We start from the raw sequence: 12,021 nt of genomic DNA, 5'->3' as shown, positions 1-12,021 counted from the left end.
AAAAACATATAAACTGAATCTGTATTTTTCCCTATAATTATTAGCCTCTAAGCACTAAAATTTTTTACTTTCGGGGGAAAGACAAAGAAGTTACCCCAGCTCAAGGGTTTTGCCCCATGCCTGGCAGGGAGCAATTATGACCAGAGGGGCTGGGACATCTGCTCCTAATTGGCTTTTCCTGCTGAGGTCCTGGAATACTAAAGGGTTTCTGAAGGGCCCGGGGTGCCCCCGCCTCATTCTTCTGGGGTGGGGGAGCGGGTCCCTCTATGTGAAGACGGAATTTCCTGCCCATTTGCTCCTCACACCTTCCGGAGGCCAAACGGGCAGCCCAGCTGCGGCCCGAAGGGGGAGGGGCTCGGCCGCCCGGCAGATGGCGGCATTTACATACAGCTGGGAGCCCCTTCTGAGGCCGAGCTCCTCGCCCTGGCGTCTGGTGCGTCCGCGACGCGGGGCTTGGGAGGGTGGATTTGTCTTGGGGAGGGGGAACGCACACACGCCCGCACACAGGGGTCCACAAAGAGCCCTGGATCTTCATCGTATCCACACACAGCTACACCTGTGGACCTCCCAAACCCAGTCTCAGTCACACAAACCAACGCACACAGGGATCCACAAAGAACTCCGGATCTTCATCGTGTTCACACGTGGCTGCATCCATGGACTTCTCAAACCCAGTCTCATTCACATACAGGCGCCCTCCGCCATTCCCACCTTGCACAGCCTCTACCACACCCGCACACAGCACAAAGTCACAGGTTTATACGGCTATACAGGATCTTCCATAAACACACACGCACAGAGAAGTATCTACACAGCCACACAATCTCAAAGCGTCACACAATCACGAAGTCGTGTACACGTCTAGTTTCCCACTCGGGTGTGCGTGCAGAGTCAGAATTGTTTACAGCCTCATAAATGTGTCCATCACACACAACTCCAGGCCTATGCTGAGCCGCACAGTCCCACGTGGACACACAATCACAAAGTCGTGTACACCCTCCAGTAGCTCTGGTTCATACCACACATCCAGAATCTTAAAATCATGTACAACCTCACACAGACTTAGCCCCCCAACCCCACCCCACCCCAGCCACACACAAAGTCCCGGGATCACCCACTCATGACCTCGCCCGTGCCTACGACTACAAATGGAATCTCGCTGATGCTCCTGCACGCTCCCCTTCCCCTGTGACTCCCCCCGCCCTTGGTCCCTTGGGGCCGGGTAGCTGCCTGAAGGGGCGGGGCCATTCCCTCAGATATAAGACTCGGAAGCCAGCAGCTGCGACTCCCGAGACCCCCCCTAGAAGGCCATGGTCTCCCCAAGGATGTCTCGGCTCCTCTCCCAGACTGTGATCTTAGCGCTCATTTTCATCCCTCAGGTCAGAGCCAGGTGGGAGGTGGCGTGGAAAGGGATGAATGCGGGGGAGAGGGGTGAGTACGACCTGAAGGTCTTGGGGAGGGAGCGCGGGGCGGAAGGGACACCTGGGTCCCCCCGGCGGCCTCACCCTGTGCCCGTCTTCGCCCCAGGCACGGCCCGCTGGCGTCTTCGAGCTGCAGATCCACTCTTTCGGGCCGGGTCCAGGCCCGGGGGCCCCGCGGTCCCCCTGCAGCGCCCGGGGACCCTGTCGCCTCTTCTTCAGAGTCTGCCTGAAGCCTGGGCTCTCGGAGGAGGCCGCCGAGTCCCCGTGCGCCCTGGGCGCGGCGCTGAGTGCGCGCGGACCCGTCTACACCGAGCAGCCCGAAGCGCCCGCGCCTGATCTCCCACTGCCCAACGGCCTCTTGCAGGTGCCCTTTCGGGACGCCTGGCCTGTAAGTGCTGTCCCCGGGGGATTCCCGGTGCTGGAGGCCTAACCCTGCCACCAAAACCTCCACCTCCTCTCCCCTCCAACTTCCAAGACCCTAATCCTGCCTCCCAGGGGGTGGACCAAATTCCCAGACCAGTAACTCCACCATCTGGAACCCCACATTCCCAGACCTCTAAACTCTACACACCCGGGAGTCTAAATGTTCTGATTCCCCAACCCTGGATGCTGGGACCCCCAAATTCCCAGAATCTCAAACCCAACCTCTGAAATCCTAAACTCAAGGAACCCTACCTCTGCTCCTTGGGGATCCCTAAAAACTGGGGTATTCATCTTTCTCCGCAAACCTCTCACACCTTGTCTTGGGAACCACTAATATCTTCTCTTTTTTTTTTTTTTTTTTTTCTGTCCTCAGTTATTTCAATTGGGTCCTGTATTAATTATTCTTTCACCTCCAAAATCCTATCTCCCATCCCCACAACCCAAAGGCACAAAGATGGACAGACCTGTATTGCAATTCTAAACCCTTGTCCTTTTGGACAAGTGACTGCCTGGTTTCCAGATTCAGTTTCCTATGCTTAAAAATGGGATCATTGGGCCGGGCTGCATCAGTTTTTCCTGTAATCCCAGCACTTGGGAGGCCGGAGATCGGTGATCACTTTAGGTCAGGAGATCGAGACTATCCTACACATGGTGAAACCCCGCCTCTACTAAAAATACAAAAACTGGCCGGGCTGGTGGCGGGCTGCCTGTAGTCCCAGCTACCGAGGCTGAGGCGGGAGAGAATGGCGTGAACCCCAGGAGGCGAGCTTGCAGTGAGCCGAGATCTCACTGTGACCCAGCCTGGCGACACACACTCCGGCCTCAAAAAAAAAAAAGGGATCATCCTGGTATCTCACAAGGGTCCCTTTTGAGTGATTCAACCACATCTCTTGAATAAAGTGCTTACCACGTAGTAAGTGCTCAATAAAGCAAGCCACGTCCAGTAGGCTCACCCTGTAATTCCAGCACTTTGGGAGGCTTAGGTGGGAGGATCGCTTGAGCCTAGCAGTTTGAGACCAGTCTCAGTAACATAGTGAGACCTTATCTCTAAAACAAAACAAAACAAAACAAAACAAATAGCGGGGCATGGTGACATGCGCGTGTAGTCCCAGCTACTGGGGAGGCTGAGGTGGGAGGATTGCTTGAGCCTTGGAGGTTGTTGCAGTGAGCCAAGATTGTGCCACTGCACTCCAGCCTGGTTGACAGAGTGAGACCCTGTCTCCCCCCCGGACCCCCCCAAAAAAGCCACAGATGTCATTCCTTCCCTGGGCTGGGTTGGTCCCTCTGGGAATTGTCCCTTGCTTGCTCAGTCCCCAGCAATGGCCATCACCCTCTATTCCTGAACTCTGGCCTTCATTGAGTACTTACCCTAACCACTGTCTTTCATCTTTCATCTCCCCCTTCCTTCACCCAACCAGGGCACCTTCTCTCTCATCATTGAAACCTGGAGAGAGGAGTTAGGAGACCAGATTGGAGGTGAGTGTCTTCAGTCTTGGGACTGGTGGGGAAGCTGGGGCCCACCTGAGACATCAGGTTGGTGGTATTGTCTATAGGTCTTATGATGTCATCACAGCTCCTGGGATGTGGTGCCGGGTGTTGACAGCTCCAGGCCTCCTGGCATCTCAGGCACAGAAATGTCCCTGGTACTGGATGTAGCAGTCTGTGGTCCTGGTAGCAGATGAAATAGGGGAAGCTCTCTTACTATCAACACCTCCAGAGCAGGGCATAGCATTTCACAGCCCTACTTTATCACCATCTGATATTGAGAGCTCAGGGTGCAATGAGAGTTACTTCTGATTCTTCTATGTGAAGTTTTTTTTGTTTTGTTTTTTGTTTTTTTTTTTTCAAGACAGAGTTTCACTCTGTTGCCCAGGCTGGAGTGCAATGGCATGATCTCACTCACTGCAGCCTCTGCCTTCCGGGTTCAAGCAATTCTCCTGCCTCACCCTCCCAAGTAGCTGGGATTACAGGCGCCCACAACCACGCCCAGCTACTTTTTTTTGTATTTTTAGTAGAAACAGGATTTCACCATGTTGGCCAGGCTGGTCTCGAAATCCTGACCTCGTGATTCGCCCACCTCGGCCTCCCAAAGTGTTGAGATTATAGGCGTGAGCCACCACGCTCAGCCCCTACGTGAAGCTCTGTCACCTTCTCCATGTGGAGGTCCCAGGGAGCCCTGTGGGATGTCAGAGCTTCACCAAAGAGAATATTGAGCAGAGGTTCCTGGGAGGGATACAGGGCATTCTTTTTTTTTTTTTTTTTTGAGATGGAGTTTTGCTCTGTCGCCCAGGCTAGAGTGCAGTGGCTGGATCTCAGCTCACTGCAAGCTCCGCCTCCCAGGTTCACGCCATTCTCCTGCCTCAGCCTCCCCAGTAGCTGGGACTACAGGCACCTACCACCTTGCCCGGCTAGTTTTTTGTGTTTTTTTAGTAGAGACGGGGTTTCACCGTGTTGGCCAGGATGGTCTCGATCTCCTGACCTCGTGATCCGCCCGTCTCGGCCTCCCAAAGTGCTGGGATTACAGGCTTGAGCCGCCGCGCCCGGCCGTTACAGGGCATTCTTATCCTCAACTTGGGAGACTCTGTTGCTATGTGAGGCCCACAGCAGGGGGGTTTGTCACCATTTTTTTTCTTGTTCTTATTTTATTTTTTATGGAAATGGGATCTCGCTATGTTGCCCAGGCTGGTCTCAAACTCCTAGGCTCAAGCGATCCATTGACTTTGGCCTCCCAAAACGTTGGGATTATAGGAGTGAGCCACTTCTTCACTGTTCTGATGTAGAAAGCTGTATCACAATTTTGGGGGGGTGACACCTTTGCCTTCAAGAAAGTGTCACTCTCCCAGTATCCCAAGGTCTCAGGTAATGTGGTAATTTACGGTCTAGTAACTGGGGTCTCTGCCACTCTTTTGATATAGGAAGATCTGGAGGCACAATTTAGGGGTGTTATGACCTCACTTCAGACATGTTATTGTTCTTTGGCCGTATCGAGGTACCAAATGTCACAGGGTGTTAGAGGTCTCATTATTACTTCAATTTACAAAGATCTGGGTCAAAATACGGGAGTATTACGGTTTCTATGAGATAACTGTTTATTTTTTATTTTTTTATTTTTTGAGAGGGAGTCTTGCTCTGTCACTCAGGTTGGAGTGCGATGGCGCTATCTCGGTTCACCGTAACCTCCATTCCTGGGTGCAAGTGATTCTCCTGCCTTAGCCTCCAGAGTAGCTGGGATTACAGGCGTGCGCCACCACGCCTGGCTTTTTTTTTTTTTTTTTAGTAGAGACTGTTTCACCATGTTGGTCAGGCTGGTCTTGAACTCTTGACCTCAGGTGGTCCACCTGTCTCGGCCTCCCGAAGTGCTGGGATTTCAGGCTTGAGCCACCACACGCCTGGCCGAGAGAACTGTTATCTAGGGTACTAGAAGAGACCACGACATTGCAGGTCCCAGGGTGCACTGGGGAGTTCGCAGCCTTGCTAAAGTAAGGAAAGTGACTGCCATTCTACTCGCGAGGTCCAAGGACCCCAGGGCTCCATGAGGGTGTTTTGGCCTCGCTGGGAGGGGCGGGGAGAAAGCGGCCGGGGCGCTCCGTATGCATCCATGTTCGGCCGGGCCCACCCCAGCACCCCTCCTTTGCCTGTCCCCGCAGGGCCCGCCTGGAGCCTGCTGGCGCGCGTGACCAGACGGCGGCGCTTGGCAGCCGGAGGCCCGTGGGCCCGGGACATTCAGCGCGCAGGCGCCTGGGAGCTGCGCTTCTCCTACCGCGCGCGCTGCGAACTGCCTGCCGTCGGGACCGCGTGCACGCGCCTCTGCCGTCCGCGCAGCGCCCCCTCGCGGTGCGGCCCGGGACTGCGCCCCTGCGCACCGCTCGAGGACGAGTGTGAGGCGCCGCGTGAGTCCTGCGTTCAACCCCACCCCGTACCAGCCAGGGACCCCGGCCCCTCCTGAGCGTTACTCGCGGCCCCCAGTCCCCTCTCACAACCCACTTATCTTCTTCAGGGTACTCTAGAGTCCCCCACCATGTACCCCAGGCACCCCTCTTCAGGGAGCTGGGGAATGCGGTGACTGCTGCGGATGTACCCCAAACCCTGCCCACCATCCAGCTGCCACCTTCGGGGAAACCGAGGACCCTGGACCTCTCTCCAGCCCTGCCTTACTACTCAAGCCCTCTTCCCTCTCCCAGCCCTCTTGTCGCCCCAAATAGGAAGTCCACGTCCATTTCCTATGCTGGCACCCTCCAGTTCCTTCCCTAACCCACATTCACACCCTGTCCCGATGCTAGGACTCCAAAGCTCTTCTAATTCTGCGGCCCTCCCGACTCCCACCCGCAATCTTTGGAATCTCCTCCCAGTCTACTCTGGCCAAGGGACTCCATCCTCCCTCCCTAGGGTTGCAGGCCAGAACCCATGGCTTTTTAAAGCTTGGAATTCTTCAGACCCCTCCTCAAATTTCAGAGCCCCACCAAGGCCCCTAGGACTCCCAGGCTAATCCAGGTCTTCCCAGAGCCACCCTAATTCAAGACACTCCTATCTTCCCTGAAAGGCCAGGGGTCCCCCCACCAATCCCCAATCCCCTTCCTGTCTTCTATCCTCACGATCTGACGTGGGTGCCCCCGTCCCATCCCCCTTCCAAGAGCACAGACTCCAGCCCGATGGCCTGGGTTCACATCCTCACTCCTCCATTTCCTGGGTGGGCTGGTCAGTTTGTCTCTGTGAGCCACAGTTTCCCTATCTGTAAACTGGGGGGGTAGGGGTCACAGTACCATCTAGTCCCGATGATTATCTGTCACAAGGATGAAGCAAGGTGGTGCAGGGAATGTGCTCAGAAACCTCCCTGAGTTCCATCTTGTCCCTGGCCCTCCCCGACCTTGGTGTTCCCTTTCTCTCTGCCTCTCTGTCCCCCATAGCGGTGTGCCGAGCAGGCTGCAGCCTCGAGCATGGTTTCTGTGAGCAGCCCGGTGAATGCCGATGCCTGGAGGGCTGGACTGGACCCCTCTGCACGGTCCCTGTCTCCACCAGCAGCTGCCTCGGCCTCAGGGGCCCGTCCTCTGCTACCACCGGATGCCTTGTCCCTGGACCTGGGCCCTGTGACGGGAACCCGTGTGCCAATGGGGGCAGCTGTAGTGTCAGTGTCACCCTTCCCACCTTGTCCTGCTTAGTACTTTACCCTGAGAGCCACGGCCCCCTCCCTGGGGCTCCAGGAGACACCAGCTTGGGGAGGAGGTCTGGGAATAACTATCAGGGAGGTCTTCCTGGAGGCATCCAGTCTGCATCTGGGGCCTTGAAGTAGGATTAGGTGATGGGGATGGGACTGGGGAGAGCATACTCAGTGGGTGGCCCTGAAAGATGTGGGAGTGGAAATCATGAGGAGCCGTGTGGGGCCACAGCTGCTGCCACTGTGGGAGTGAGAATGGTTCAGGGTCCAAGGTAGTGGGTGGTGGGGCCAAATCGGTTGGAGATTTGGGATCTGCGGGCACAGGGGGGTGGAGACATCAGAGAAGGCTTCCTGGAGATGGCCCGGAGCTGGGGCTTCTGGGACATGATTAGAGAGGGTGGCCAGGTGAGTGGCCTGCACGGAGCAAGGGTGCAGAGGTGGCAGTGAGTGAGCCTGGCATGGAGTGCTGGGGTAGAGTAGGGTCCAGTGTGGGCCACCTGGATACTGCCACACTCAGGGTTCAGATACTTAGGGGGAGGCTCTGGGAAGGAAAGATCCAGAGAACGCTTCCTGGAGGAGGTGGACTGAGATCTAGGACCTCCCAGTAGGACTCGTCAATGTAGACAGGAGCGAGGAGGGCAGACCAGGCAGGCAGCATTTGGTAGGCAAAGGTGTAGTGGTGGGAATGGGGTCACTCTGGGTCCCCAGAGCCTCCTACCTGTGGGGTCACATGGGCGGACCCAAAAATGTGGAGGGGATCGAGGGGATGTCGGGAGGACCTCCCAGGGTGGCCCCTGCACAGCACAGTGGGACTTGGGACTGGACAAGGAGCAGTCCCCAGTGGTTAGGAATGAGGAGGGGGATGGGATTTTTCTCCAAGGAAACTCCATTCTCAAGTCCTCTTGTCCCTGCCCAGGAGACACCCGGGTCCTTTGAATGCACATGCCCGCGTGGGTTCTACGGGCTCCGGTGTGAGGTGAGCGGGGTGACATGCGCGGATGGACCCTGCTTCAATGGTGGCTTGTGTGTTGGGGGTGCAGACCCTGACTCTGCCTACATCTGCCACTGCCCACCCGGTTTCCAAGGTTCCAACTGTGAGAAGAGGGTGGACCGGTGCAGCCTGCAGCCATGCCGCAATGGTGAGGCCTGGAGGCCCTATTGGCAAGGGATGGGGGTGGGGGCCCTGCATGGCTCAGACAGTCCTGGGTTGGGATCCTGGCTTTGACTCTTCTAACCCTAGGGCCGGGGTACCTGACCTTCCACCAGCAAGCCTGTTTGTTCTGTAAAATGGGCATGGAGACATTCCCTATCTCATAACTATTAATATTTACTGAGAATTTACTGTGTGCCAGGCCCTATTCTAGGCACTGAGGATACAGCAGGGAATGAAACAAAGTCCCTGCCCCTCCTGATAGTGCCTGGTGTGCTGAGGATAAGCAGGGAAGCCAGTGGGGTTACACTGATGAGACGAGATCAGGGAGGTGACTGAGGCACATCTTGTGGGACCCCCTGGGTCACAAGAAGGGGAACTTTCACTTTTCCCCTGAGTGAGATGGAGCCACAGGAAGGTTCTGAACAGAGAAGAGAGCTGATATCGGTGCTAAAAGATTAAATGAGGCTGGGCACAGTGACTCACGCCTATAATTCCAGCACTTTGGGAGGCCCAGGTGGGCGGATCACCTGAGTTCAGGAGCTGGAGACCAGCCTGGGCCACATGGTGAAACCGCGTCTCTACTAAAAATACAAAAAATTCGCCAGGCGTGATGGCAGGTGCTTGTAATTCCAGCAACTCGGAAGGCTAAGGCAGAAGAACCACTTGAACTCGGGAGGTGGAGGTTGCAGTCAGCCAAGATTGTGCCACTGCACTCCCGCCTGGGCAACAGAGTTGAGATTCTGTCTCAAAAAAAAGAAAAAAAAAAAAAAAAGATTAAATAAGATCATGAATGTAGGCTGAAATAGAGAATTGCTTGAACTAGGGAGGCAGATTGCAGTGAGTCGAGATCGCGCCACTGCACTCCAGCCTGGAGGACAGAACGAGACTCCGTTTAAAAAAAAAAAAAAAAAAATCATGAATCTAAAGGGCTAGCTGTTATCTTCTTGCGAGTGAATACGATAATTCTGTCCCAAACAGAGTGTTCACTCTGGGGTGCGTGGTACTAGGGACACAGCAGGGACCAGGACATGTTTGGGCCGCGCCCTCCTGGAGGTACCAGCCCAGAGGGGAAGACAGACACCCTCAGACAGAGCCCAGGGTGGGTGGCCAGGGCTGAGATCTGGGAGCACAGGGCAGTGATCAGGGCTGGGATGGAGGAAGAAGCATCGGAGTAGAGACCTGAGGAGTGGGCTAGGAAAGAGAAAAGGGGGGAAAATGGGAGAAAAGGAGGAAGGGAAGAGAGGAGGTATTCTAGGCAGAAGAAGGTCAGAGGGTTCAAACACATAGTTCTGGGAGCTGTCTACTATTGAAGTATGATCGAAGTCGAGGGAAAAAGAGACAAGGGCACCGAGAGCCAAAGAGGTGGCACTGAATTAATTATTCCAAAACTTCATCAGGTAGAAAAGAAGCGAGCTGGCTTTCCTGGCACACTCCAAGACGCTGGCCCTTGAGTTAAGAGACAGAGAGAAAAAGGGGACCCCGTGCTGCGATGACAGAACTGGGAAACAGCGCGGGCAGGTGGGCCCCGCCCCCGGCTCCCAGGCTGTGCCCTCTGATGCTCCCTTCCCCACAGGCGGACTCTGCCTGGACCTGGGCCACGCCCTGCGCTGCCGCTGCCGTGCCGGCTTCGCGGGTCCGCGCTGCGAGCACGACCTCGACGACTGCGCGGGCCGCGCCTGCGCTAACGGCGGCACGTGTGTGGAGGGCGGCGGCGCGCACCGCTGCTCCTGCGCGCTGGGCTTTGGCGGCCGCGACTGCCGCGAGCGCGCGGACCCGTGCGCCGCGCGCCCCTGTGCTCACGGCGGCCGCTGCTACGCCCACTTTTCCGGCCTCGTCTGCGCCTGCGCGCCCGGCTACATGGGTGCGCGGTGTGAGTTCCCAGTGCACCCCGACGGCGTAAGCGCTTTGCCCGCGGCCCCGCCCGGCCTGAGGCCCGGGGACCCGCAGCGCTACCTTTTGCCGCCGGCTCTGGGGCTGCTGGTGGCCGTGGGCGTGGCTGGCGCTGCGCTCTTGCTGGTCCACGTGCGCCGCCGTGGCCACGCCCAGGATGCTGGGTCTCGCTTGCTGGCTGGGACCCCGGAGCCGTCAGTCCATGCACTCCCGGATGCACTCAACAACCTAAGGACGCAGGAGGGTCCCGGGGATGTCCCGAGGTGAGGGGCTGCGCCGCAGACGAACGCCTCGCGCGGCTGGCTGCTTGTACCCATCTCCGTGGTGCAGTTGGCGCGATTCCCTGATGCATTTCCCTGGTCGGTCTCTTACCCGGTAGCTGGCTTTGGGTTCCCGTTTGTGATGGGTAGGGGAAAACAAGATCTGAGAATTTAAAGGGTCTGAATTTTTCTTCTTTCTTTCCTCCCACAGCTCGTCCGTAGATTGGAATCGCCCTGAAGATGTAGACTCTCGAGGGATTTATGTCATATCTGCTCCTTCCATCTACGCTCGGGAGGTAGCGACGCTCCTTTCCCACCCCCGCTACACACTGGGCACACTGGGCAGAGGCAGAACCTGCTTTTTCCCTACCCTTCCTCGATTCTGTCTGTGAAATGAATTGGGTAGAGTCTCTGGAAGGTTTTAAGCCCATTTTCAGTTCTAACTTAGTTTCTTCCTATTTTGCATCCCTCGTGTCGTTTTGAGCTACCTGCCATATTCTCTTTGAAAAAGCTATGGGCTTGAAGAGGTCACTATGGGGACTCCGCCAGAGCTTTTCCACTGATGCTACTCTGCGGGGAGGCAGAGGGGCAGCCTCTCTAATGCTTCCTACTCATTTTGTTTCTAGGCCTGACGCGTCTCCTCCATCCGCACCTGGAGTCAGAGCGTGGATTTTTGTATTTGCTTGGTGGTGCCCAGTCTCTGCCCCAGAGGCTTTGGAGTTCAATCTCGAAGGGGTGTCTTGGAGAACTTTACTGCTGCAAGTTGTAAATAATGGTTATTTATATCCTATTTTTTCTCACCCATCTCTCCAGAAACACCTATAAAGGCTATTATTGTGATCAGTTTTGACTAACGAGGCTGAATGCTTTGTATGTAGTGTTAGGGCTGAAGGGAAGAGATTTTGTCTCCTGAGGAGAATAGTAGACAGGACTCTTTATGTTGTAGGGGTCGCAAACGACTCAAACTGCTTTAAATATAAAAGAATTTATGGCTGGGTGCAGAGGCTCACGCCTGTAATCCCACTGAACCACAGAGTGAGATCAGTGGCTGAAGCGGAAGGATTGCTTGAGGCTGGGAGTTGGAGAGCAGCCAGGCAACACAGCAAGACCCCTATACGAAAAATTAAAACAAAATTAGCCAGGCTTGGTGGCGCACCTGTAGTTCTACCTACTTGTGAAGCTGAGGCCCGGAGGATCGCCTCAGCTCAGGAGTTTGAGGCTGCAGCGAACTATGATAACACCACTGCACTAAAGCCTGGGCACTACAGCAAGATTCTGTCGCTTAAAAAAAAAATGTATTAGTGGCCAGGAGTGGTGGCTCACGCCTGTAATCCCAGCACAGGATTACAAAGGGAAGCCGAGGTGGGTGGATCACCTGAGGTCGGGAGTTCGAGACCAGCCTAGCCAGCATGGCAAAACCTCGTCTCTACTGAAAAATACAAAAATTAGCTGGGTGCGGTGGCAGGCACCTGTAATCTCAGCTACTCGGGAGGCTAAGGCCGGAGAATCGATTGAACTCGGGAAGCGGAGGTTGCAGTGAGCCGAGATTGTGCCATTGCACTTTAGCCTTGGAAACAGAACAAGACTCTGTCTAAAAAAAAAAAAACAAAAAAAAAAACAAAAAACATGTATTAGCTCATAAAATGGAAAAATCCTAGGAGTAGATGTGGCTTCCAGCAGCAATGGACTGGGGCTCCTGGTCTCTGGTTGCCTCTACTTACC

General features: G+C 55.5%; 1 protein-coding gene across 1 annotated transcript; it reads left to right on the top strand.

Moving 5' to 3' along the window:
• The first annotated feature begins 1,203 nt into the window (after positions 1-1,203).
• DLL3 (delta like canonical Notch ligand 3) lies at positions 1,204-10,696 on the top strand. Its single transcript, XM_017952431.3, is given in 9 exon segments — positions 1,204-1,379; positions 1,528-1,809; positions 3,263-3,320; positions 5,492-5,734; positions 6,749-6,966; positions 7,913-8,135; positions 9,723-10,302; positions 10,511-10,604; positions 10,607-10,696. Coding segments are annotated over 9 exon segments (1,857 nt in total). The 5' UTR covers positions 1,204-1,310.
• Positions 10,697-12,021: the final 1,325 nt, after the last annotated feature.

Source organism: Papio anubis, chromosome 20 (genome assembly GCF_008728515.1).
Source record: "Papio anubis isolate 15944 chromosome 20, Panubis1.0, whole genome shotgun sequence".
In the NCBI taxonomy this organism is placed as follows: domain Eukaryota; kingdom Metazoa; phylum Chordata; class Mammalia; order Primates; family Cercopithecidae; genus Papio; species Papio anubis.
The sequence above is the reverse complement of the archived record's forward strand: the minus strand, read 5'-3'. Positions and strand labels throughout refer to the sequence as shown.